This window comes from Vespula pensylvanica, chromosome 7 (assembly GCF_014466175.1).
Source record: "Vespula pensylvanica isolate Volc-1 chromosome 7, ASM1446617v1, whole genome shotgun sequence".
Taxonomy (NCBI): Eukaryota; Metazoa; Arthropoda; class Insecta; order Hymenoptera; family Vespidae; genus Vespula; species Vespula pensylvanica.
The window spans coordinates 467,442-495,311 of record NC_057691.1 but is presented as its reverse complement, the minus strand read 5'-3'; the positions used below and the strand labels follow the sequence as shown (position 1 = coordinate 495,311).

The 27,870-nt window shown below is 31.6% G+C and overlaps 3 protein-coding genes across 6 annotated transcripts; 2 read left to right on the top strand and 1 right to left on the bottom strand.

The window, feature by feature from the left end:
• Positions 1 to 5,416: 5,416 nt before the first annotated feature.
• On the top strand, positions 5,417 to 6,546 carry LOC122630757 (charged multivesicular body protein 5). The gene is made up of 4 exons (XM_043815620.1): positions 5,417 to 5,585; positions 5,672 to 5,989; positions 6,056 to 6,283; positions 6,358 to 6,546. The coding sequence occupies exons 1-4, from the start codon at positions 5,517 to 5,519 to the stop codon at positions 6,406 to 6,408; spliced, it is 666 nt and encodes a 221-aa protein (XP_043671555.1). The 5' UTR covers positions 5,417 to 5,516; the 3' UTR covers positions 6,409 to 6,546.
• Positions 6,547 to 6,624: 78 nt separating this feature from the next.
• On the bottom strand, positions 6,625 to 8,894 carry LOC122630753 (tubulin epsilon chain-like). 3 transcript variants are annotated; one of them, XM_043815606.1, is made up of 9 exons: positions 8,739 to 8,894; positions 8,425 to 8,657; positions 8,235 to 8,350; positions 7,981 to 8,169; positions 7,654 to 7,905; positions 7,432 to 7,578; positions 7,226 to 7,375; positions 6,962 to 7,142; positions 6,625 to 6,875 (listed from the first exon to the last, which is right to left on the bottom strand). In XM_043815606.1, the coding sequence occupies exons 1-9, from the start codon at positions 8,761 to 8,763 to the stop codon at positions 6,729 to 6,731; spliced, it is 1,440 nt and encodes a 479-aa protein (XP_043671541.1). In that variant the 5' UTR covers positions 8,764 to 8,894; the 3' UTR covers positions 6,625 to 6,728. The 3 variants fall into 3 exon arrangements, with proteins under 3 accessions (XP_043671541.1, XP_043671542.1, XP_043671543.1); XM_043815607.1 differs by having other exon boundaries at positions 6,968 to 7,142; XM_043815608.1 differs by lacking the exon at positions 8,739 to 8,894 and having other exon boundaries at positions 8,235 to 8,346; positions 8,425 to 8,559.
• Positions 8,895 to 8,978: 84 nt separating this feature from the next.
• On the top strand, positions 8,979 to 11,456 carry LOC122630754 (nuclear envelope integral membrane protein 1). 2 transcript variants are annotated; one of them, XM_043815609.1, is made up of 8 exons: positions 8,979 to 9,198; positions 9,401 to 9,510; positions 9,588 to 9,810; positions 9,888 to 10,054; positions 10,129 to 10,344; positions 10,429 to 10,553; positions 10,950 to 11,111; positions 11,259 to 11,456. In XM_043815609.1, the coding sequence occupies exons 1-8, from the start codon at positions 9,108 to 9,110 to the stop codon at positions 11,377 to 11,379; spliced, it is 1,215 nt and encodes a 404-aa protein (XP_043671544.1). In that variant the 5' UTR covers positions 8,979 to 9,107; the 3' UTR covers positions 11,380 to 11,456. The 2 variants fall into 2 exon arrangements, with proteins under 2 accessions (XP_043671544.1, XP_043671545.1); XM_043815610.1 differs by lacking the exons at positions 10,950 to 11,111; positions 11,259 to 11,456 and adding an exon at positions 10,631 to 10,857.
• Positions 11,457 to 27,870: the final 16,414 nt, after the last annotated feature.

Here is a 27,870-nt window from a genome sequence, read left to right as displayed (position 1 = left end):
GGTGGGGTGTTGCTGGTGGTAGCGTTGATGGTGGTACTTCTTCTATCCCTCTCTAACATGTTGATGCGTCGCGCGCCGACGTTCTCCACGCACGCGCCTTGAATCACGTTGGCCCACCATTGCCTCCACCAAAAGCACCGATGTAGTTGTTTCTATCTTCCTCGTGCTACCTTGTGCTAGCTATCCTCTTCCTCTTCATCTCTCTCTCTCTCTCTCTCTCTCTCTCTCTCTCTCTCTCTCTATCTATCTATCTATCTCTATCTCTTTTTGTCTCTGTCTCTCTTCGCGTTCGCATTTACCTCCGCCCACGCTTCCTCCACGTCTTCTTGCCATCAACGTCGCACCGTTCGAATCTACAAGCTCTACGAGAGTTCACAGGGCCGTAAACGAATCTTCTTCTTTTTCTTCTTCACAGAAATCAAGGATCAATGTTCTACAGAATATTTCTATACCTATACCCTTTCTTATTTCCAAGAACAACGATTATCGTTTTAGTAGAGACCATCAGGATTCCTGGTCGTACGAATTTGAATTTGGAATTCAGCAGGTATGAATTTACATGTAAATATACGTACATTTGTACATATCTATATATATGTCTATATGCATATGTGTATATATATATATAATATATATATATATATATATCTGTGTGTGTGTGTGTGTGTGTATCACTTACGTACACCTGTCGTAAAAGAGTCACGCTGATAAGATATCGACGACGCTTGCTGCCGTACGTACATGTGCGCAAACGTAACGGTAGCCTGACGATGGAGTAAACAGACGAGAATGATGCAATCGTTCTGCTCGAAAAGCGGAACGATTCGAGGACAATGTTGGAAAATGTAGAAATCGCTAGTTACGTTCTACGAATTAACTCGATCAGTTCGGCACGTAATTCTCCTGAAAATTATATTTCGGACGAATCGTAATAAAAGAACAATTTCTTTAAATTTCGAACCACAGCAAAGTTCTTTGAACTTTAAGAATCGGATATATCCGGTTACTTTCTTTTTTCGCTGTGCTGAAGAAAAAAATTCACTGTTATCGAACGACATGAATTAATATATATATATAACTGTATAATTTCGAGATAATTTCGTCTTGAAATCTCTTACGTGATCGTACATTGTGTCTTATATATATATATGTATATATATATTTTTTTTTTGCATTTATTTATATCGATCCTAGCGTAACATTGAGTAAACAACTAATTAGAATGAGAATGTTTTTTATCATAATCGCAGATACAAATTTTACGGGAAAAGAAAAAGTTTCCTTGCTTTTAACTGATAGGTTACCATCTCTACATGATAAACTACATTACCATCAAAAAGAAGACTGCAACGCCACCATTGTAAAGAATCGTAACTACAAACTATCGAAAATGTATGTTGGACGTATACGTATTTTCTATCTTACCGATTAACGATTAGAAATCGATTACGAAATTAACGAGTGTCAAGAAAATGTAAAAAAAAAAAAATAATTCATAAAATTAAGATGGTAATGTTACCATCAATTTTACTGTTGGATCGATTGGCAGTCCATTTTGTCGCTCGATTTAGTACATATAGTATATGTCCGGTTGAAATATATATCCATGATTATTTCTAATAAAAAAAATATAAAAAAATATTTCAGACGAATGTCACGTAACGTATCAAAGGAACATATCGTAGTGATAATTTTTTGACTTTGCGATGACCTTGAAAAGTCTTGTGAAGATCACGTTAAAATTTTTTAATTAAATCCTGTATTCTTTTAACTGGCACCGAACCGTTTTTAAAACGCTACCTACACATGTATTTTGCATAAGTCATTGTTGAGTTATTAAGCTTCATATTTTGAATGACGTTCTACGTGTTCTCCATTGTTAAGAATACATTTACACATTTTGCATTGTAATGACTCAATTGAATTATTTTTTTGTGTACTAGAAGCACATAAAGTAGGAACGAGCTACAATTGAAGTACTTACTTCCCGCGATATACATCGCGGCGTAATGCTAAAAATTTAAACATGATCTTCATCAAGCTCTTCGCGGTCATCGCAAAGTCAAATAATTATAATTACAATTTTATCGCTTAATATCGCATAACATCCGTCCAACATATTTTTTTACACTTTTGATATTTTCAGGGAAATAATCACTTAAATTATACATACATAAAGTATACATTTTTAAAGCGGATATACCGTGTATAAGTGATTCTACAAAGATAGAAATTTTTTACGGTTCTTATTTTTTCATATTCTAATTAACATTAAATTGAATTATATTCTCAATAAAAAAGAAGATGAAAACTAAATATATATCCAAAGAATATTGTACTTGTTTTTAAAAATTATCTTATGAGAAATTTTTAATTCTCTGCTGTGTCAAAAAATTCAGAATTCAAATTACAACAGATCGTGAAAAAATTTTTGTAAAATTATATACTAATTTTTACGCATTATAACCAATTTACATTAGTCACTGATATCAACAACAGTTGTAATTATTTTATTAAATTCTGTTTTATTGATAAATAACAGGATTAAACTTCATTCTAAGTTTTAATTCTCAATTCCCTGACATTAAAATTATTTGCATTGTAAAATCATATAATACGGTCTTTGTGAAATAACCACTTAAAACATATGAATGAGTTTGAAGTGAAGTTAGTACGTGTCATAAGTTTAACGGCGACATGCCGTCATTTTTGTTCATTCCATTTCGCATAATCTGTTGGTGAACATGTATTAGGTCAGTCAACTTTTCAATAACCTCGTAAATGTTATCTTAAAAGTTTATTGTTTTTAATAACTTTCTTTTAATGTAAATTATGTATAAGTTTGCATTTCAAATTTTCCTCAACTATTTAAATTCCACTGTACAATTCAAATGAGATTTTTTAAACTTATAATTGTAAAATTCTCAGACTTCTATTCTCAATTTCCTAGAAAACAACTTGACAAAGAACTGAGCTACAATCAGAGGATTATGATAAATATATATTAAAACTAATATATGTTTATATTTAAAGAGCATTTCGCATTGGTTCGTGATAATTATTAGTCTATCTATTATGCAATTAATAATTAACTTTTTTTCAATCAAAACTACTAGAAGATAGTGTAAAAAGAAATTAAGTAAAATATAAACATTGATTGTTTTTCAAAGGCTTCAATTTGTTCTTTGTTTTGAAATTTTTTATTGGAAATTATTTTGTTAAGATTGATATTAATATTTAATTAGCGTCGATTTATCTTCGACTTATTTTTATAATTAATTATTTTTGTTTTCTTAATTTATTTTTTATAATTTAATTGTATCTACTTAAGTCTTATATACTCGATTCTATATAATCTTTATTAAAATCACAGTTTCTGGATTATCCTTTTTAATAATAACAATTAATCTATTTTTAAAATAACAGAATTGAAAAATATGCACGTAAAATAATAAATACATATTTTATTGATCCTTTTTAGTTTCGTATCATAAGCCAGTTATAATCGATTAAATATATTGAAAAGTGTATAAATAAAAATACTATCAAATAATTCCTATTTTTGTAGAATCATTCATATTTTTTTACTATATTAAAATATATCCTGAATTGATAATATTGAGAATATCCGATTAATTATTATAATTATATTAAATAAAATAATTTAGACGAATTTTATTTTTCTTTAATAAAAACAAAAATTTGTTAACAGAAGTTTTCATTTCATATATCAAATATTTTAAAAGTACGAAACAAACCACACGATTTAAATCGAAAATTTCATGATTTTTAATTTTTCTTATGAAACGTCTTATATCTTTTTAATTATTTATATATTTTATTCAATTAGCTTTAAATAATTATGAAACAAGGTATTGGTCTAAAGTTAATAATTAACGTGATATTAGCGTGTACAATTTTATGACCAACAGTACGTACTTTCAAATATAAACGATCTTAAGAGAACATGAAAAAATGAAAAACTTACAATATAATCTTATAATAAATTTAATTATTATTTTACTAAGGCTGTTAATTAAAAATAAAAACTTTAAAATTAATTTATAATAACAAATAAAAAATAATACTTAAATTTATTTAATTTAATAAATATTCAATATTTACACTATTATCTCGTACGTTGATAACAATTGACATCTTGTAATCATACTTCTTTTTACATTTTATAACATTTTAGATATTAAGTTTTAGGTTAACAATTCAGCTAATTAGCTTGAAAATATCGAGTGGTTTATTTCGTGTTTTACTCTTAAAATATCTAATACATGCAATCACGAAACTTTTCTTAATAAATTTTTGTTTTCTATCGCTCTTAACGAGATATTCAACTGGTCTTCAATTCATAAAAAGAAGCGTCTCATTCGTAAATAAATTTCCAAACGTATTTACTTTAGGTTATGTTCGAACTAATCGATTCATAAAAATATCAACTTACCAATTATGAAACTCTGTGATGGCATAGAAATATCCATTTTTCTCGTAATTATTTACAATTATAATAATTCAAATATAAAATACAGATAAAAATCAACGAATCCGACGATTCTCTGGATCTATCTGAAATTAATGAAAACATGAAAATATTATTATCGATTTCATGATAGTATATCTTTTAAAACAATGTACTAAATAATCATTAAAAAATGAACATCTAATATAAATAGATGTAATGAACGATTACAAATTCAAATTGTGTGTAATCACGAACATTTACTTGCAAAGAATCATATGAATTGATACAATTTATTTATCGTAATTTTATTTATAATTAAATTGGAAAAATCGAAAAATGTACAAATAAAGTTTCGTATTTGCGTTAATAAGTTTGAATTTATTACCTGTTTATTTCTTAAAAAATGCCCTATCTTATTTGTACAATAACCCGAAGAAGATAAGTGTATAAAAAGGAATAATTTCATTCTTGCAACTTAAACGTATCCAATACAAAAATACGAAAGAGATAAAAGAAGAGTGTCATGGCGGATAGAATTTCATTGGCTCTTATTTATCCACGCTAATCACGTGATTTCAAACGAGATTTCTATCATATTCATTATTACAAATGTATATTATCGAAACAAATAATATTTCATAATATTTAAAATGTTCATTATTTAATTAATCAATTTTGTTTATTACAAATTATAGATGAATTAATAGAAATAAATGAATATCATCAATCTAAATGTTGTCACTAGTATTCTATTATTTTAAAAATATCAATCTTTTTAAAAGTCAAATGTTTTAATTTTGTTTAATAAGATTATTAAAATTTAAAAATATGTCTTTTTTGACATACTACTTCAAATTCTTACTTTTCAATCTTAAATTTCATGAATAAATCGCATGCGCACTATGTAATCACACAGTGCTGCCCTCATCACTTGATCGACAATTTCATACTTGTTCTTTGAGTCATACGTTTTGACGTTCTATAAATCTGAGCACATAAGATTAAAATCAGTTTTTTGTAATTGATTGATTATAGTTAAAAAATGAATAGGCTTTTCGGACGTGCTAAACCAAAAGAGCCATCTCCAAGCATTACTGATTGTATTGCTGGTGTAAGTTGTTTTAACTTAAAAAAAAATACAGGTTGATAACAATATTTATTTTGATATTTTATATATTGTTAATGATTTTCGTTTAGGTGGATAGTAGAGCAGATTCAGCTGAAAAGAAAATAGCACGTTTGGATGCTGAATTAAAAAAATATAAAGATCAAATGGTCAAAATGAGAGAAGGTCCAGCGAAGAATGCTGTCAAAGCCAAAGCAATGCGCGTTCTTAAACAGAGAAAAATGTATGAAGCACAAGTAGATAACTTACGTCAACAAGCATTCAATATGGAACAGGCAAATTATGCTACTCAAACGTTAAAAGATACTCAAGCAACAGTGGTTGCGATGAAAGATGGTGTTAAACAAATGCAAAGAGAATTTAAAAATATAAATATAGATGACATCGAGGTACGTTATTTAGATGTACGTATAATGATAGAAACATGAAGTGTTAATTGTATATCTCTTACGCAGGATTTACAAGATAATTTGGCTGATATGTTGGAACAAGCTGATGAAGTACAAGAAGCAATGGGTCGTAGTTATGGAATGCCAGATATCGATGAAGACGAACTTGCCGCAGAATTAGATGCTCTTGGCGATGAGATTGCTTTAGACGAAGATACATCTTACTTAGATGATGCGATCAAAGCACCTAACGCTCCTGATAAGGAACCAGGATCTAGTTCCGTTAGGAACAAGGTAATTATACAAATATATATTTATTTTTTACTTATATTATCATACATATGTTCATTCGTCCAATTTACTTTTAGGATGGTGTGTTGGTGGATGAGTTTGGATTACCTCAAATTCCAGCTAGTTAATTCATTAATATGTTAAGTTTAACGCATAAATAATTAATAAGATAATGTTGATTATGGTCTCCAAAGGCACGTAGCTTATATAATATAAATATGCTTTTGCAATATCCTTAAAAGAATAAAAAAACTACAAACAATTAATTAGAACATTCTTATACGATAAAATAATTCTTATTTTATAAAGTTATTATAATTTTATTATTATAAAAAATACACTATTTTTATTGAAATTATTTTATGTTAAACTATTTGATTAAATTAATAAATCACTTATAATTACAATACAATTCCTTGTTATTCTAATGTTTTCACATATACAATTCTTAAAGTGTTTGCATTCGTGAAATATGTCTTTGTTTTTGATTTTGAAGCTCCATGTAATGTTCACATAAATTAGAGATAGTTTCTTTGCAATCTAAAAACTGTGAATTTTCAAATCCAGAAACTTGAGAATAATGGTGAACATGTGCCTGAAATAATAGATATAATTAGCAATTTGTATTCCTTCAACTTCAGTTGGAAAATTAGAAAATAATTATATTAAATATTTTATTACCATTACCTTTCGACGATATAATTTTGTAAACTGCTCAATTAAATTTGTAAACATTAAAGAGATAGCTGAGGTATTAAGCAAGCACAACAGAGATGTTGTATGTCCGGGTGGAGGTACCGAACATAAACCTATTTTTATTGAATTCTTACTCCACGCTGTAAATTTAGCTTTACTTTGAAACCTGCAAATAATAATGTACATTCATAATATTTTACTACCTATTAACATATTTATACATAATGTTAAATATTAATAAAATTATACCTTTCAATATTTCGTTTCATGCCAGTTATAGAAAATTGTCCTCTTCCAATATATGCGGCACTTAAAACAACAGAGCCTGGCTGTAGCGGATGTACTTTAGTCAACTGATTATTCCGAGACAATGCATTAGTAAACAGCATATCTTGAAGCCTTCAATATTTTTAATCATGACACAATTGTATAATGATCTTTAAAAACTTACTTACTTTGAAGAATTTGTAGCAAAAAATTTAGGTGCTGTCAAAGCTATCGGCCTAACATTACTAAATATATAATGCATCCTTTTATACGGAACAAGATTTGTAGCTAAATCACTGATGTCTATATTTAAATTTCCAGGAAATCTGGAGCCACTGTAAATAAATTAATTTACGCCGTATATATCAATGTTCTTTTTCAGAATACATACAATAGGAAAAATTTATTACCTAGTCAAATGAAGAAGCATATTAACGATAATACTATTCATATCCTGAAATGGTAAACACAAAGCATTAAAATTAGCCTGATCCATATTATCACTATTCCTTATTTGAGTTTCACACATTTTTAAAAGCGCATTATTTTCAGCTGGAAATACACAAGTAGCATGTTCTATCAACTCTCTTGTCGCTAACAATGTATTGTATGGACCTGTAATAACATCTTCCATACCTGCAGGATATATGCAGGATACTAATCTATTAAACAAAAAATGTTTTTACTAACTATCAAAATGATACTATTTTGTTTATGATCAATAGTACACGTAATACCTATCTACATGAGGATAACTGTCGCTTAACATTTTTAAAGTCGCTGTTCCTAGACCAGAACCAGTTCCACCAGCTACAGAATGCAAAAGTAAAAATCCACCTAGATAATCACACGATTCAACAGACTGTCTTATTACTTCTTCAATTCGGTCATGATATTCTGTACCATGAGTATAATATCCTGTGGCCCTTTAAACAATCATACTTATTATTTGATATCAATGTTTATTTTCTAATTACCAATTCAATCTTACCAGTTATTTGCAGAACCAGGATAATTTGTCACTGTACAAGTTCTATTAAATAATTCGCGCAATGGTCCATGTTGAAATCGTGCTACAACACTATCTTCCATATCTATTAGAACTGCCTTCAAAGATAACTTAATGTTATTTTACTACTATGAACATTTCTGAAATCTTTAAAAATATAATAATACAGCACCCGAGCTTTAACTTTTGCTTCATTCAATTCCGCTATTGTTTTGAAGCATAAATTATCTGTATTTCCAGGTACATGAAAAAAACTGTAAAATCCATCCCATAATGCGTCTATATTCCTAATATGATCTCGTTGTATCTTAAGAAGATCGACGAATCTATTTTTAATTTGTATACCATATTCATGCAAAGCTAAAGGCCAAAAAGCCGATCCTATTTGATTGCCGCATTGACCAACTAAAATAAATAATTAATATAACAAAATCTAAAATTACCTTAGAAATTTTATATAATTAAAAATAACTAAATTGTTTTCACCTTGTATTGTTATAAACTGACTCATTTTATATTTCTGAAATTCAACAATTTTGTATTAATAGAATGCTATATTAATAGAACGCTTTATGCGTTGTTTGTAATGTTTCAATAACTTTTTGTGATTTATGATACGTTCGCGCCAATTTTGATAATATAAAGTGTGAAATTAGTCGATAATCGATTTTCCTCCTATTCTCTGTATCGTTTCCTACAATTTCTCGAAAGTCTTACTCATTCAGCGCCAGTCTCGAATTTTAAATCTTTTATCTCACAATTCAGACTATAGTAAGTTTTTAAGAGAGCAGTTTATACTTTATTAAAAAAATAACTGATCGATGTATATATATATATATAAGAACATATACAAAAATGAAAACAACAATTGGAATATCAAAAATCATTTTTCTTCTGATAATTTTGCAAAATTTCTCTGCAAGATGTGCCGTTCCTACAGATGCAGGTGAGTTTTATATAACCTATATTATATTATACTATATGTTTCATGTTAATGTTAGTTAACAAAGTAATAGAATTGCAATGTATTGCTATTTATAATTTCTTTACTATTATATATCTATCTTAATATAGAATAAATTAGTAATCTTAGTTACAATGTAAATTGTTAATAATTTTCTAGTATTACAATTTATTTATCTGTCTAGTTCACTACATAGAACCAGGAAAAGTCATTGTGAATGATAAGCCAGGCCTGCAAGTATTCTGTCATAGAGCAAAATCAAAATATTTAATAAACATATGGAAAACGATAACGGTAAAACCTAATTTATAAGTTATAAAATAGATCTTTCAATATTATATAACAAAATTATAAGAAGTAATATATTACAGATGAATTTAAATATTAACCTAGACACATATGATTTATATGATGGCAAAACGCCTCAAGAAGTTTTCGAAAAACATGAAAATAATCAACGATTTTGGAAATTCAATTTTTTTGGTACAAAAAAACACAAATTACTCAAAATTAATCCTTTTGAAACTACTTGTATTGGCGTTTATATTCATGAATATAATGGATTACGATATACTATAAGTATGACTCAAACACGTAAGTTTAAGATTTATAAGTATATAATATTAATGTATTAAAACATATTTACTAATCATTTGGGTTATTTCTATTAGGTGTAGATATTGGAAAAGTACTAATGGCTGTGTTAGGAGTTATATTATTTTGGTCAGCTAAAAGATTGAGTCATAATCCTTTATTCTATTACTTATGTGGCATTAGTCTTGGAGTTACAGCTTCTCTTTTAGTTTTAATATATTTTGCTAGTAAATTATTTCCACGAGTAAGTATAAAGAAATATTTTCTAAATGCATTTATTAATATTGATATTATATTAATATTAATTTTATTTATCAGGGAAAATTTATGTACTTAATGGTTGCTACTGGTTGGTCGATGTCTTTTTACCTTGGTCAAATATTATGGGAAAATGCACAATTGATAGTATCACAGTACAGAGAATATGTTATGTGGTATATTCTGATAACCTCATTAATCAGTTTTCTTATTTGTTATCGCTTTGGTCCAGTTACTAATAAGAGAACGAAACAGATTATACAATGGTTCTTACAGGTTCAGTACTCATATAAAAAACTAGTAGATTAAAAAGTTTCGTGTTGGTTAATATTTCATACCTGACATTACTTTTCTATGTAGGGTTTAGGTTTATTGTTCATTTACTCTAGCAGTTATTTCTACGAAGCATCATTTTTAAACTGCGTGATACTCGTTCTTATTTATAATTTTCCAATTGCTACCGTATACAAAGGAAAACAATATTGGTAAGTTAACATAAATACTTTTAATGTTTTAAATATTTTTAACTAGATAACTATTTTCATATAACAAAATTTTCTAGTCATAAAAACAACGCTTCCAGAAAATATCCAAAATATCGGCATTGACTGCCTTTAACATTTCTACTTGTTTTTACCTTTGAAGCGTATCAATTGTTTTTAACTCGTTCCATATTTATCCTTAACACGAACAATACATTAAAATTACGTAACCCTATAATCATATTGCACTATATTTTATTATTATTTTGTATTATTTTAATAAAGATTTGTTACAAATTATCAAATATTTTTTTTCAATCATTTATCGTAATTATTTTATATCTCGTTTGTTATTTTATAAACAATCAAAAATATATTCTTATATTTATTTTATATTAGGAAAAAAATGTTTCCTGAAAGGAGAAAGTTATTAACGGATAATGAATACCGTAAAGAGGGTATACAAGAGACTAAAAAGGCTTTAAAAAATTTACAACAATACTGTTCTAGTCCTGAATGTAATCCATGGAAAACGGTTTTAAAATTAAAGGATCCCATAAGGTCTAATATATTTTATAATTATTTGTAAAACATATAGATAAATAACATATAACACATATTGTTTGTAAAACATAGATAATAACATATAGATAAATAAATTATCTAGTTTTGTAAATGCGTCATATAAATAGATATATTACGTTACAGATTTGCAAAATTTATTGAAGGAGATTCACATTTGTCTGACAAAGAAATGAAAGAACATGATTTGGAAATTACAAGAATCGTCGAAGAATATGAATATACGGACGACGATGATGATTATTGACATAGATACTCTTTTCTTTATATATATATATATATATGTATATATATCTATGGTGTGCGTGAAAAAGACACAGTCATGTGGCTGAAGAAAATACGAAGTGGGACTGATTTGGTCACAACGACAGAACGTTTCTATAAATAAAAAAAGTAAGCGTTCGATACGAGCTAGAAAGGAAGAAAGAAAGAAAGAAAGAAAAAAAAAACGAATAGATAATATTAAGTTATTGTTCATACCTTTAATTTAGTCATTTAAAAAAATTATTGAATCGTCCAATTCCAAGAATGAATTGTATGTTATCCCGTCATTATACACTTCAGAATTTCCAACTGAAGTACAGCGTTTACGAGGAGATCGTAATTGAATGAAATTTCATTTCACCAGAAAGTCTCTATTGTTCTCAGATGTATTTACATGTGGAACAATATAAGTCTACGAATTAGAACCTCGATGATATTACGTTCCTTAAATGGACTACATATTGCGATTTCTAAAGATTCGCATATGAATATTCATATTTGTTTTTCCTAAATCCTATAAAATTGTTGCGTTATTTGTCTGATCTTTACCACGACGTTATACCACGAGAGTATAAATTGTAAACAAAATAAAAAAAAAAAAAAAAAAGAAAAGAAAAGAAAAAGAAAAATAAATAAATAAAAAGAAAAAAAGAAAGAATAAACAAACAAACAAAAAAAAGATTAAAAAAGAAGAAGAAATATTTTCTTAATGAGAAGAACAATAAAAATATTTATCCCATTCATTCTCGGTGTATGATCGATTCAAACAACCCGATTGAAACAATGCACGATAGAGAAAGAGATATCATTTGTTAAATATCAAACTTTTCAACGAATTGCTACGTCCAAGCGTCGAAATACTTTTCTCCGCGATTTGGAATCATAACGAGACTTCCCTCGAAGCGGTATGGAAGCATTGTTTACCATCGTATACCGTCGACAACGAAAACGTCGTGAGAAAGCCTAGCTGAAATCCCTACGGAGTTGAGATTTAACGTTCCTCTTTTCGTCCTATGCTGCCTATCCAAATAGCAAGCTGTTGGAAGAAAAACGGAACAGAGGAAACGCTTTGTCGTGAAGACCAGGATGTGGGTCAGTAATCATTCGGAGTCTCATTTCCCTTTTTATTCCTTTTTTCTTTCTTTTCTCAGATGTATACGACGACCACACGACGGAGTTTGTTACAGAAGCGTAGAAACATCACGACGAGCTAGATACGCTACTACCCTACGGTTCGTTTGTTTCTACAGTTTTTTTTTTTATCTCCCTCTCTCTTTTTCTCTTTCTCTCTCTTTCTCTCGTTCACTCTTCTCCTTTTTCACCCTCAGTCGTTTTCATGAGCACACGGACCACTCCACACCGGTTATTACTTCTCTCTCTCTCTCTCTCTCTCTCTCTCTCTCTCTCTCTTTCTCTTTCTCTCTTTCTCTTTCTTTCTTTCTTCCTCTCTCTTTCTTTCTCTCGGCCCGGGAGAGCTCTGGAAAATCGGGAACAAGAATTATTATGTGCTGTACCCAAGAGTCCGTATTACTACGCGGCATTCACCGATTTTTCCGATTTTCTTGAAACCATAACTTTCGCGTTACCATTTAACACAGGTTTTCGTTTCAGAAGTATTTTCCGATTTTTAAAGCGACGATATAATTATATGCGGAATAATTTAATATTAGTTTGTGATCCATTTGATGGATTAAGTAAATTCTCACGAAGAGATTGATATAGTTCGATTGAGAACGTAAATTTATCGAAGAAAGCACTTAGAAGATTAACATGTTCTTGAATAACTAGATATCCAAAAAAAAAAAAAAAAGAAGAAAAAAAAACAAGAGAGAGAAAGAGAGAAAGAAGTGAAACACGATGTTAACTAAAAAAAATATATATATATATATATATATATACTCTCACAAAATCTCTTCGTGAAAGAAAAAATTATGAAAGAAGAAAAAAAGAAACAAAAAAATAGCAGCAAAGCTTCTTACAGAACACGCAACAGGTAGTACAGAATTAAGAATGAACTACGGTAGATGATTTAAATGAAATTTAAAAGAAAAACTTGTTAATTGCTAGCAATTAAGACGAGATCAGTCGTCCAGGAGACAACTCATCTCTTGCATGACTTCCCTCATGTTTAACAGATTGTCACCAGCCGGCGAGCTGGCTATCGACAGGTGGTCGTCAATCGGACAGCTTGCCAAGAAGGTTTGAGTCCTACGTATACGATTTCTCAGTGTCCATCGAACGATCCATCATATTCAATTACAAATCGTTGCAACGCGATCGTATAGCGCGTGAAATGATCGACACGGCATCCTTCTTCGGCTTCTCAAACTTTTTAATCTGAAAAGGGAGATAGCTAATGATGTGGTATACCGATCTTTTTTTAATTGGAAGATAGTGAACCTATCATCGTTAAAAAAAAAAAAAAAAAAAAAAAAAAGAAAGAAAGAAGAAGAAAATAAATGATAAAAATAATCGATAGAAAATTACGATAGAATCGAGTATGAACACGTGATCGATGTGTTTATTTTTTAAAAAAGCTATTAATTAGCGGTACTATATGAAATGATGAATAATGGATGATAGACGATAGATAATGGTCCTATATTATAAAACAAAAAAAAAAAAAGACCTTTAATAAGATAATTCAAAATAAAATAAATAATGAATAAAATTAACGTGCGATCCTTCGCAACGTACAATATACTACGTTGTTATTGACGTAACAAGCATGAAGTAAACTTTCTCAAAAAAGATAAATTACCCTTAATGGACTTCCCGAATTTCATTAATCTTTTTCGTTCCATCATCGTAACATGTAACTCAACTTGACTCTTTCTTTTTCCTCGATACGCTTTCCATATAAAACGGAAGTTACGCACGAATTTTAAAGAGACGATCATCGAAATGCATCTATCGACTTGTACATAAATAAATGTATACATATATACACGCATGCGTAAATGTATACGTAAATATCTATACGCTTGTACATGAAAAACACCTTTGATTCATATTTCGAGATATTTATCGAGAAGGTAAGATACACCTGTTCTTTCTCTCGAGAATGAACGTAATCTTTTGCAATATGCTGTCTGTCTAATGGTAACCCTTCGTCTACCCGCTCGATTATCGATCAGACACAAATTTTGTAAGACGCGTGACTAGAATCATATGGGACTGCTATGATCGCTATCCTATAAGTAAAAGTGTTTTATTGTCAATGAGCAGCTGCATCCTATGCATTCTGGCGTATATTTGCAAAGAACGATAGAGCCATAGATCTTTATCCGTGATAATGATAGAGTACTACTACTGCTACTACTATTACAAAAAACGATTACAAACAAATAGAAATATTTATCTTTCCCTGTATGTCTTTGAAATAGCAATACTCTTACGATCTAGGACATCTTTTTAAGCTCTAACTTTTATTTAATTCGATAAAAAATATTTTCCAAAGTTATTACAAATTTTTAAAAGGAAAGTACGATAATTACATATATAATATGTTTTGTTTCATAAAAATATTAATTTGAACTATCTCTTGAAGGATATTTCTATATTTATCATCGCTCGAATAGAAAATAATTATTAAAAAAAAAAAAAAAAAAAAAAAAAGAAAAAAATAATGCAATTCTCGCGATATGCACGTATCTTTAAAAAATTATTCGATCTAGCCTTTGACTCTCGCGAACGTGACCTTAAAAGGATGCTCGAATTTCACCATCGTACAAAATTAATTCTCTTTGCGAATTTGCTTTGCAACAAAATGCACAACGTTCAATCGAAAAGTAAATCACGCGAGCTCTTAGCCGAATGTTTCGTGGAAGCCACGTGATCGGCAGGTGGGATCGGTGGCGGTCCAAAGGGCAGAACCAAGATCAACAAGAAAGAAGACTGGCCTTTCCTGATGCATGGCGCACCTGCTCGTCGAAGCGACACGAGAGGAGTGGACCTCTTGAACGTTGGATTTCTCTCGACAGAAAAAGAATTATACGATGTTTTTTTTTTTTCTTCTTTTGTTTCTTTCCCGTGGTTTTTCTTTCTTTAATCTTTTTTCTTCTTTTTTTTTAAACGAAGAAGACAACGCGATAAAACGACCTAATGCTATTAATTATTTCTCATAAAGCTTCAAAACGCGAACAACGGTTGAAAACGAAAAACGACGACGTTTAACCTTTCTTAAAAAATATTATTCACTGTCAACGAAGAACTGAATAATTTCATCGGAATTTCGATCGAACGGAAACTTTGAAAACTTTCATGAAAATTGCTATTGATTCTGACGGATATTCAAATTTGACAAGGATTCACAAATGACTTTTTCGATTTTGCGAATACGTACCACTGTACGATTTATAGATTCGTCAAGGTCATATCTTTCGAGGAGATATAAATTGTTTTTTTTTTCTTTTTTTACAAGATCACAGAAGAAACTGCGAAATTAACTGACCAGAAGAATAACAGCACGAGTCACCGCCACAATCAACTGAGTTTTTTCTTCGCGGTACGCGTTTCAAACGGATTACCGGCACAGTGCATCCAATTATACGGGCGAGCGAATACATTCACTCGCTTATTTTCTCTCTCTCTCTCTCTCTCTTTCTCTCCTATTACTGCAATATAGCTTAACACGTAACCTGCTCGATCTAACTTCTTGATTTTCTATCTTTTTTTTTTTTTTTTTTATTCGTCTCTCGAGATGTCACACAGGAACGTTTTAGATGAGAGTGGATAAAAATGTCTGCCTTGTTTACATTCCCATGTTGCGAGTTTGTCTTAAGAATGCAAGAGAATTTCATAAAAATCATAATTAAACATGACGAGGACTGCAATTTTCATGAAAATGAAAATTAAACGAGCTAGCGTAACGAGTATCTAATTTAAATAACAAATGTAATCCTTATTTCCTGCATATCTCGAATAATTCGAATCTTTCACTTAACGAAGGATATTGTATTTCTTAATCGAAAAAATATCATATATAAAATATCTTTCAATCGAATAAGGAAAAAGAAAGAAAATTTTTTACAAAATTTTTAACGTGCCAAGAAAAGACGGTATAAATTTGTAATAAGATAATTGTTTATCAGCAAAACTGTTTCGAAATATTGCATAAACGCGAATACCGAAAAGAAAGAAAAGAAAGTATTATTACCAGTTGTATATTGTTGCCGGAGTAATAATAAATTCATTGATATTTGACCGATTGAATAAAGAAAACGAATTAAAAAGAAAGAAAAGGAGAAAAAGAAAACAATTTGATCACGATCGAAATTGCAAGTTAGCGCGTTTTTACGAGATCCTAATGAGCGAATCGATGAGAAGAAAACAAGAAAGAAAGAGAGAAAGATAGAAAGAAAGAAAGAATTCTCACGTTCCGTAACAGCTGTTAATCTCGAGGTTCCTGTTAATTTCGTATTCGTAGCTCGTATTCGGCTTGCCGTTTCGTAGCCACGGGCTCCCTTTCTCATCCTTCGAAAAGCGGGAATTAGGACAAGAAAACATGCCTGGAGCTGCTGGCCGAACTTCGTTCGCTCGTTTGCTCAACACGAACGAACGAACGAACGAACGCATGCACGCACACAAAATACTGATTTATGACGGATAGGACGATCCTTATCTTTCGGTCGAATTATCGAAGTAACTCAGGCACCACGTTACTCGCGGAAAAGAAGCAGACATCTCTCTAGAGATCGGCGAGCAAGCATTACCGGAAGTTAGGGTATCGTCTAGAATACACCAGACCGGAAGTCTATTTTGATGATATCGTCGAGTTAAATCTAGCCGGAGTGGCAATCGTCAATGATGATTTACCGGACACCAAAGTGGATGATTACGACTCTCGCTGATTCTCCCTTTCTCTTATCGAGCGTTCGTACGAAAATTATATCCTGTCGAACTGCGTGGGTATTAATGAATGATCATGAACGCATGAATGACGCTATTGAATCAAACAAAAACAAAATAAACAAAAAAGAAAATACGTGCTTATTAATTAGTCAAGGATAATTGGACAGTTCGCGTGTTGCGATCAATAGGTCGTAAGTATTATATTGTTCGACCTCTATAATTACGTTCGAAATTTATAGAGATCCACTTTCACAGTCAATGACTTAATGAGTTAGGCTGTTTACTTCGTCAAGTAGGTATACGTATATTTGTATAGGAGAAAATTTTTCTTTCTTATTTCTCTTTTTTTTCTTTTTTTTTTTCAATTTTTCCTAAAACAAAAACGATATAAACACGTATCTTATGCAAATAATAAATTATTTGACTGAACAGGAAGAGACATGAGTCAATCTATCCGAAGGTCATTGAGTGTGAAAGAGGATAGAAGAGAAAAATATAGAATGTAGACCCCCCAATGAAGAAACGAGAATCCGATGGGCCTCTTAGGCCCCACGAGGGACAGATTCGAAGGGTTTCATCGTGGACCTTAGCGCGTGCCATCTGCCGACCAGTTCTTCGATATACCGCTCGACCCTTCGAGTGTAAGCGCAAGAAATAACGGGCAGCTTTTAAAACGACCACTTGGGCAATCTCAGCCAGCTGCCAAGGGCCTTTGTCCTTTTTCGGATGATCGGCAGGTTTCACTCGCGCTTTCTTCCTTCTTTTTTCTTTCTTCTTCATCATCCTCTCTTCTACCTTTCAGATAGCAACGTTTCTTCTAAAACTGCAATTAAATACAGACATTTTACAAAAGTCGCAATAGTATAAGAGAAAAGAGACGGTATTTCAATTTCTTAACAGACAAAATTATTCATTATCGGAAAAGAGCACGCTATGTGCATATTTCAGTACAATCTTTTTTTCTCTCACCTTGTAATTATCTTAAACAGTTTACCAGCTCGACTATTGAATGTACTTTCAATTTGAATGATTTATTTAAATCTACCAATTTCCTTTTGTGTACAGAGAAAACGTTGAAGAAATTCTCTTCGACTCCCTTTTTATTCGCTTGCTTTTCTTTCTACTTTAAGAAAGAGATTTTGCTAGTTCGAAGAAGATCGGGCTGGTGAAGAAGAGCGAAGCAAAGACAAAAGGAAAGACAGAATGGGAGGATCCTTGAAGGAAGATCGAAGGAGAAAAAAGCAGAGATACCCGTTCTCTGTTTCAGACATCGAGCGTGGAAATAATGGATGGCTCGCGTTGGGTAAATAAACTTGCCAGCGAACGTCGAAGCGAGGATATCTCTTGGTGAAGGTGTTGGACGCTTTAGGAATGGCGAATCGATTTCGACCTCAACGAGTTTGAGATGCGGTGAAACGTTCCCGGGTGTGGTCCCGATTACCATCTTCTTTCTTGTGACATAGATTTCTCAAAATAAACACATTGGCAATTTCAAAATATTATCTTTTGAAATGATCAAAGGATTAATAAATAACGATCGGTAGAATCTATTTTCAATTTCAACGCGATCAATAATATGTATATTTAATTTTAACGTATTAGATAATCCAATTATAACTGAATTTCAACTAGATATAAATATATTTCAAGTTAAGTATCGAGTATATAACTGCTAATTGGATTTTAAATATGATTTCATATATTCGTCTGTGACTCAAAAGCGATTACGTATACACGAATGAAACATCCCGAAAAAAATTAATTTCAAATCGCAAATTTTCATTCGAATTTTCAATCGGCATACGAGCTAACAAAGCTTTCCTCATACCTACGTACATTTAAATTATTCGTCATGTCTATCAACCCTATGTACTTTTCTTTTTTTTTTTTATATATATAACCAGCTTTGAGAGGCCTCCTATATCCTATTAAAAATTTTAATTATATTCCCATATAACGCAAGGTACAAACAACAAGGTACCCTTTTCGAAGAACAAACGCGTATTCGTGAACATGTTATTAGATATATTTTAATGGCTGGGCTTTTCGGTCGGTGATACCGACTCGGATTCCTCTCGATGTCACTTCCAGTAGGGATATGAATACGAGGAGCCCTTTTTTGTCGGTGTTCTCGACATCCGTGCATCCTTCTCGACACACTCGTACGCACTCGATTGTGTTTTTCTGCAATTCCGGACGACATCACGTTCCTCTACATAGCCCGTGCCATTCTACTCTTTTCTACCTTTTCCTTTTTTTTTTTCTTTCTTTTTCTTTTTCCTTTTTCATTCTCTCTCTCTCTCTCTCTCTCTCTCTCTTTTGCTTTTGGAAGCCGGCTGAGAGTGGACAGCACGCGTAACGCACGCTCTTTCCTTCTCACCCTCCTTTTTTTTCTCTTTCTGTCTTTCTTTCTTTTTTTTCAATTTTATTTTTTCTGCATTCGACATCCGTTCGGATCGACGAAAATTGCCTCGGGCTTGCTGAAGGTATCACGAAATGTGATAGAGATCTGTCTTGAAAGTCAGTGAAAAAATATAGAAAGATTGCCTCCGTTGTGATTGACAGGGAGAAAAAGTGAATAAATAAATTTTGTCCTAGGGCGATTATCATAAAAATTTGAAAACATCGGAAACGTTATAAGAAAGTGATTACGCGTGGATTAATTTAGGAGGAAACGAAGAAGACAAAAATATGCTTTCTCTTTTAAGATGGCTGGATATTGAAAGAGAAAAACAAACCGGAAAAGAGATCTTCATTTTGTTCCAAAACAATTCTAATTTTGATCTCGTTCCTCTTCTTAATAAATTTTTTACAATAATCCATGGCCATAAACGTTCCAAATTCTTCTCTCGTGTTAATGACAATGATTACCCGTTAGCAACATTATTTATTAATATTTCGGTAGAGTTTTATTTGATCATGGAAAAGAATAGTCTGTATTATATTCGTTCGTTGAAAAACCAACCCTCGACAACGTGATATATCCCATTAATTCGAACGGACCGTACATTACTAGAAAACGCCCTTTTTAATACTATTATCCCTCAGCTAGTCGCGAATGATCTACGATGTCAAGGTTAAAGGGCGAATCTAATCGACACGGACAAACACGATCTCTACCCTCTTCAACGTTGACCTGGTATATATATTTTTTTCCTCTCGTGGGAACAGTACAAGTTTAATAATTCATATTATTTCACTCACAATCTATCGGACTACTTTCTAACTATCTTTTCAATATTGTATCGTGGAATTTATGTACGTATGTTCAATGAATTTCTACGACCGAAGTTGATCAAACGAAAGATTGATTGAGTATTCATTTTCAAAAGCAAATCGTTACGTTCTAAATTAATTTAATTGACCGATTGAAGATATATTAATCCTTGTTAATTAAAAACGATACTGATCACTCGCAAATGTTATTCCTTCGTTAAATAGTTATCAATTGTGTTAGAACGATAAACGTCACTAAAGCATACCTAAAGTGATTAGCGACAGACGTCACTTTCCTGTCACATAAATCGACGCGTGTCACTTTCCCATCATTAACGTCTAACATTGATTTCAATCATCGGCCTCGATGGACTCTAGAGAGGATTAAAAAGTTTTATCACTAATTATCATCGCTAAAAAATAACGTCGAGAGATTCGAGAAAGAAGGAACGATAATAATTGTTTTCGCGTCGTTCAAAAATAAGATCGAATAGCATCGTATCTGGAGCACGGTAAACGAGACCGTGCGATGATCGACTCACTTTATCGTCACAGTTTTCGGAATCGATCCCGATACTTTCGATCGATGCCAATCGACAGAGACGATCGCGTCCAAGTTACTCTCCAGTTACAGTCGCTGGATGATAGAAAGGAGATGATAAAAAGTGAAAAATAGAAAAAGAGAATGAGAGAAAGAAGAGGACAGAGAACGATCATCAGAGTGAGAATGATAAAGACAGAGAGAAAGGTCAAAGGTTACCGATTTTCCGCGAGTCCTAGCCCGAGGTTCTCTCCCACGACTCTGACCCTCATTACCACACAATTACTTCCTATTCTCGAAGTAATGGCCGTTCGACCGAGATCCTGGAATTCTCTGGAGAATCCCGTGGAATCCTTAAGAAGCGCTGGCGTCTCTTATTCACCAAGCTCTCAAGCTTTTTCCATTTGCTTCCGCAGCTTGGCGTTCCTCGATACCATCGATTAAATCCTTCCAAGATCGCACAATGTAGCGTCAATTAATAGTCGAATTGATTGGTGTCGATTAATCGTTCGAGACTCGATTCGAAACGTAATTGTTCGATAACTCACTGATTTTAATTAAAAATACATTAGAAAAAGTAATAAGGTTAATTAAATATTTCGATTAAAGTCGATGTAATGTTAAATTAACGACGAATCCTCGACAAATATCGCTTTGTCTAAAATTAGCGAATGAAACTTGAACGAAAAAATTTCTTTGGAAATTCAGATTGTAATCGATTAGTTTTCTTTTTTCTCTTTTCCCTCCCCTATGAAACATGGAATTTAATACTTACGACAATAAGCATGAAAATGCATATCGCCGTCGTGCCAACTTTATCTACGTGCTCACTCGGAATCTTTCTTTTTCTCGTTATTTCTTTCTCCTCTGTCTCTTCCTCCTTTCGCTATCTCACCAACGGATAGAAGTGTATTTCCTTACGAAATGAATTTTCTCCGCAAAGCTCATTTTACGTCGGAGGAAATCCTGAAAGAGAGAATAATGAAGGAAAGCAGATGAATAATATTCGGATATACTCCATCGGAGAAAAACATTTTCAGTCACGATCGAACGTTTTTCTCCCTATCTACCTACCTCCCTCTCTCCCTTTCATTTAATCGTCGTCGTAAAAATTGATATAACGATTACGAAGAAATTAAGAGTTACTGATTTCATCTCCGAGTAAACCGAAGAAAAAAGAAAAAGAAACTGATACGAGAATCGTAACGAGAATTAAACTATACGATAATTTTGGGATTAGAAAAATAATTTTGACGAAGATGAAATGAATCTTTCGTAGATCAATCTTTGATATAATATCTTTAATCTGATCGATGGATAAAAATTGTGAATAAAAGTAACCACAGATGATTAGATAAACATTTCTAATTAATCGATAAAAATTGTGAATCAAGGTAACCACGAATTTCCTCAATAAAATTGGCTATATGATCGATAAACATTCTTATGTGTTACAACAAGCTGACAAGATGTTAAACGCCCACGCATGCCCGGTCTAAAAATATTTGTGCTTGTGGAAATTCATACCGGACGAAAGGAAAGGAAGGAAATAGGAGAAGCTGCGAGCGATGCCCGAAGTAAACACTATTAGAAACAGATACACGTTGGGGTGCACGCCGCTGTGGGGTCTGATCTAATAACAGCCGTTTCGAAGGGTGTTACGGAAACTCCGTTCAAAGTAATTCAAAAGGGGTTGAAATAATATTTCCAAGTTAGCACGATATATACATCGAGCAAATCGTGATACTTAAAAGGCATCACGTAAAACGATCGAAAGTAAACAAACACGTACAGTTTCGAAATCGTTTGGAAGAATTTTGCCTTTAATGTCGTTGACCTCGAATCTTGATGCCGGATGCTGCGGTAGAACGATAAGCGTTCAACAACCCATTTTGCGAGCAAATGAATCAATCGTCTCTCGAGTAACACACTTTCCTTTTGCTTATTCATATCTAATCATATCTCTTAACTCTGCAATTCTATGTATACGTATGATTGATCTTTTCATATGTATGATTGACATGATTACTTCCAAGAGAAAATCAGTTCAATCGGATTATTAATTTTTAACTTTTTCAACAATCGAACGAATTATTTTTAAATTTATGAATTAGTTTCGAATTAATGAATCAGTTTTTAACATATCTCAAATCATTTTAAAAACATTAGCCAATTAAAGTATTTTAAGAAGGATGTCCTTGATGAACTGATTTCTTCAGTTCTTTTTTTTTTTTTCTTTCTTTTTCTTACAGCCCTTATGTTAGATGTCCCTTTTAAAAAGTATACTTTTTGATCCAATACTGTTTGTCACGCTAGTATTTGTCAGTAACATGTTTGTTGGCTACAAAAGCTGAAGGTAACGTTTAGTAGTAGATATGCAAACTTCCTTATCTGCATCCTTGATGAATCGGGCATCTTCTTCAAGAAGAACGCATCCACGACTGCATTTCCTTGTCCTATACTACGACGTAGTGTCTTAGTAGTCACGGCTTGGTTCGACTTACTTCGGCTCTAGTGTAATGTTAATGAAGCTTCGAATGAAATACGGGTCTTGCACGAGACACCCTGGTGCCTATGTTCCGTATCGCATCCTCTCGCTGTTGGATGCCTCAATGCACTTACTACACATCTGCGAATTCGTTGAACTTCGACTATCCGATTGTGCATTCGCGCGTGCTGAAAACCATGAAGCATTAATTAAGGTAAGCAAATCGTGGTAGTGTTAGGAAGCCTGTTTGTGTTACTTGGTAAATGTATTCATCGATTAGGAATTAATGCATGTTTCTTATACGTAGGTTGTACTTGATTACATCTATCATATCGATATTGCTATAAATATATATCAAAATTGCTAAAGGCCAAAAAATAATATTTCATCGTGACGATAAAAATAATTTCTATATCTACCATACAAAATCATTTTTATTAAATTTATTTCAAAGATCAAAGAAGACGCAGCAAATTTTAATTATCTTCTATAAGTATATATATATATATATATATATATATATATATATATATATATACACACATTAGCTATAGGTATGTAACTGATTTAATCTTATCAATCTAATCCTCAAGCCCAAAGAATCTTCAATTCTTTAACGAATCGATAATTATCGGTAAAACTTTCAAAGATATCTTTGAAAGAACTTGGGGAAAATCGAAAAAGAGAAAAGAAAGAAAATAGAGAACAAACAGGAAAAAACGAGATCGCCTCTCTCTATTTCCTTTCCTTTGTAGTCTCGAGGGCTGAGAGCAAGAAAGAAGGAAGTAAAGATGGAAGGAAAAGAGAGAGAGAGAGAGAGAGAGAGAGAGAGAGAGAGAGAGAGAGAGAGAAAGAGGAAAACAGAGAAGGAAAGAGAAAGAGAGAGAGAGAGAGAAAAAGGGAAAGAAAAAAAAAGAGTACTGAAGAGAGCCTACCGTTATCAAAGAAGAATGCAAAATACTCGTCGGTCCTCGAGATCGGGTAGTAGCGGATAAGAGGTTAAAGGGTGCTGGAAGAAGGGAAATGAGCGGACGAAAAAGAGTTCTACTGCCGCGGTAAATTAACCGTTTAGAAAAGCCTTTCCTAAAGGGCATTAGCAATCTCGCTTCCTCGTGCATGAAAAAGTACGTGATCGCACGAACGCTCCAAGTAAGTTTTATCGAGCGACGAAGATCAAATTCTAAGATCTTTTTATATATAGGTGTATCTTACATTTCATTGATCTAAAAAGATTTCTTTCTTTGGAAACAGTTAAATAAATGAAATAATTAATAATCATTCGATTTTAATCCTAAGTACAGAGACATTACATTGTGCGATATTATAAGATAATATAAAATTTCAAAAAGAAATTATTTGCCTTTTGGAATTTGAATAAATTGCCAATTATCATCGTCTACGATGCATCAAGTGCATCGACAAATTTTTGTTATTATTTTCTTTGTCCTATAACGCAGAGTCCACTTACCGCTAGTTCTTACTCCTGCACGAAGACACGAAATTTCTCTGAACAATTAGTGGAAGGCTTTCTCTTTTATTCTTTTTCTTTTCCTCCCTTCCTCTGTCTCTGTCTCTCTTTCTCTTTCTTTCTCTCTTTCTCTCTTTGTCTCTCTTTATATCTTTCTCTTATTTTTCTTCCTTTTTCCCCCATTTAAATTCATTACTACCGAGAAGTCGTCAAGGTTGGTAGATGGAAATTCAAAAACAGGAAAGAAAGACGAATATAATATCATAGTAAATGTCTGCGAATATTTAAATGAATATTTTTAAAAAGCGCTCCTATAAAAATAAATAATTATTGGTAATTACTCGGTCAACATTAATCATTAACAACGACAATTCGATTTAAAAGCCGTGACAAATCATGATTCAATCGAGAACTCATTACGCAGAATCATAAATCGATTTAAAATTCATCATGAAAAATCATAATACAAATCAAAAGTCGTTTTGAATATAATCATAATCCAAATTTTATTGTTGCAAATAATCATAATTTTATTTATCTTTCTTAGAATATATACATACGTAGAATCTTCACGAAAATAATCAATGAAAATTGTGACAATGAAAAACGCAAATTATAGAATCGTGCTCGATTTTCATGGATAAAATGTAATATTTAACGATTTCAAATTCGTCATGAAAAATAATAATACAATTCAAAAAATCCTAATCCAATTTATAACTCCTTACAAATAATTATAATTTTATTTGTCTTTCTTAGAATATACACATACGTAAGATCTTTATATAATAATAAATGAAAATTATAGAATGTTTCTCGATTGTCATGCATAAAAGTTAATAAAATTAATTACATTGTGTAAAAGTAATTAGTTTACCGTTATATGGCCATTGCAACTCTATTCTATGGTACAATATTACGTTACCTCACTTATTCGCCGACTCAACGCTTCATCTCGACTTTTATCGTCCAACAAAAGGATTCCTGATATTGCGTTTATGACGCAGTACCGAAAACCTTAATCGTCCTGGCAGCCATGTCAGCTCTTTGTGCAATCGTCGTTGCTTTCTAAAACCAACTTTTGTCACCACGCAGTAAAAGCTTTCACGCATTTCCTTTCACGTAAAAAGGATTCTTTTGTATTGTTCGCCGTCTATACTATTCGCATTTCCTATATTAAATACTTACATATACATATTACATATTCACATATATTCGTACATAACACAATATTATTAATAAAAAAAAATCATTTAACACGATGAACCGATACGTTCGACTTTATAATTTTATTTACGATAAACGAAGAGAACAAATTTCTTTCGAGTATAAAAAGGATGAGTGAGATTCGTTAAAGGGACGATGTTTGTATGACTCTGTAGACAAAAATAATAAGAGATGTCGAGTAAAAGTGAAAAAAAACAAGACAATTTTGAAAACAAAGAGAAAGAGAGAGAGAGAGAGAGAGAGAGAGAGAGAGAGAGAGAGAGAAAGCAAAAAAAAAAAAAAAGAAAAGGAAAGAGAAAAGAAGCAACGAGTACTAGAGGATAAGTCTGAGAAGCCATTTATCCTCTGACTCTCTTCCATGTTATTTGTCCTCTTGTCTTATTCCACCCTAGACTCCGGTAGTCTTGTATGACAAGTGGCACCACTTTGTGCCGAACCGACTTCCCTTGTATCGCTGTATAAAGCATTCGAGCGTAATCTCGCTAAAACGTTCGTACGAGTTCGGCTTTACTCGTGGTTAAACGACAACCGGCCTCGGTATCGTTTTGTTTTTTCAAGGTGTTTCTTGTATATCATTTGGAAAACGCTAATGTATGCAAATTTCTTCTTCCTATAATATCAATATTATGGTACCACTGTTTCTTCGTTCGTATAAATCATGCGTACACATGTATACATCTGTGTAAAGATGTTTGATATATATATATGTATATATATATATATAATATGTATGTATGTATATGTATATATTATAGATACACATTAAACATTAAACACAAACATTGCAAACATATGTATGAAGACGTTAGAGTAGATATGTACATATGTACACGTGTGTATATTTCCATGTAACTCAAGCGCAAATATATGTGTGTCGATGTATATAGATATTCTTGAACTTCCAACCTGTAAAGTACTGCGAGATGATAAATCGAGTCAAGAGTAGTATACGATCGAAAGTGTCTAGTGGAATCGATGGCCGAGATTGTTCATGGATCACCGCTTTTATAACCTGTTCAAACGTAGAGAGCAAGGATACATACGTTCACTCCTCGCGACTTCCTTCGACCAGGAAAAGGAAATACCTAGCGGCTTAAATTATGTGCTCTTAGTCTTATATATATATATATATATAGATACGTATATATGTATCTATGTATATGTACGTATGTGTGTATCTTGTATATTGATATATATATTTGAACGTATGTGTGATGTTATACATACATTTTATATATATATATATATATATATATATATATATATAAACGCTTACCTTGAAATTTTGTACAACACGAAGTACGAAAGTATCTAGAATTATGGAGACACCGATATAATCGTTTACTTTCTTTGGACAGCTCGTTGGCCTAACCTATCATCCAGGTAGAAGTTTTTCTTTATTCGTAGATTCTCCTACTTTGAAACTTCTCTTCTGATCGATTTATACTTCCCTATTACTTTGTAATACTTTGATTCCAAGAACGTTAACGTAAAGATATATATATATATATATATATATATATATATATATATATATATATATATATATATATATATATATATATATATATATATATATATATATATATATATATATATATATATATATATATATATGTACATAAACATAAAACAAAGAAACAAGCTGACTACAGTGTAATTGAAAGTAAGACAAAAATGT

What these genes read in the sequence shown, in the direction of transcription:
- LOC122630757 (XM_043815620.1), top strand. Translation starts at nt 5,517, where the DNA reads ATGAATAGGCTTTTCGGACGTGCTAAACCAAAAGAGCCATCTCCAAGC. An exon ending in TAAATATAGATGACATCGAG is followed by an intron (nt 5,990 to 6,055) that starts GTACGTTATTTA and finishes TCTCTTACGCAG; the next exon opens with GATTTACAAGATAATTTGGC. An exon ending in CTAGTTCCGTTAGGAACAAG is followed by an intron (nt 6,284 to 6,357) that starts GTAATTATACAA and finishes ATTTACTTTTAG; the next exon opens with GATGGTGTGTTGGTGGATGA.
- LOC122630753 (XM_043815606.1), bottom strand. Translation starts at nt 8,763, where the DNA reads ATGAGTCAGTTTATAACAATACAAG. An exon ending in TCAGTTTATAACAATACAAG is followed by an intron (nt 8,658 to 8,738) that starts GTGAAAACAATT and finishes TATTTATTTTAG; the next exon opens with TTGGTCAATGCGGCAATCAA. An exon ending in AAGCAAAAGTTAAAGCTCGG is followed by an intron (nt 8,351 to 8,424) that starts GTGCTGTATTAT and finishes TTATCTTTGAAG; the next exon opens with GCAGTTCTAATAGATATGGA.
- LOC122630754 (XM_043815609.1), top strand. Translation starts at nt 9,108, where the DNA reads ATGAAAACAACAATTGGAATATCAAAAATCATTTTTCTTCTGATAATT. An exon ending in TGCCGTTCCTACAGATGCAG is followed by an intron (nt 9,199 to 9,400) that starts GTGAGTTTTATA and finishes TTATCTGTCTAG; the next exon opens with TTCACTACATAGAACCAGGA. An exon ending in TACAAAGGAAAACAATATTG is followed by an intron (nt 10,554 to 10,949) that starts GTAAGTTAACAT and finishes ATTTTATATTAG; the next exon opens with GAAAAAAATGTTTCCTGAAA.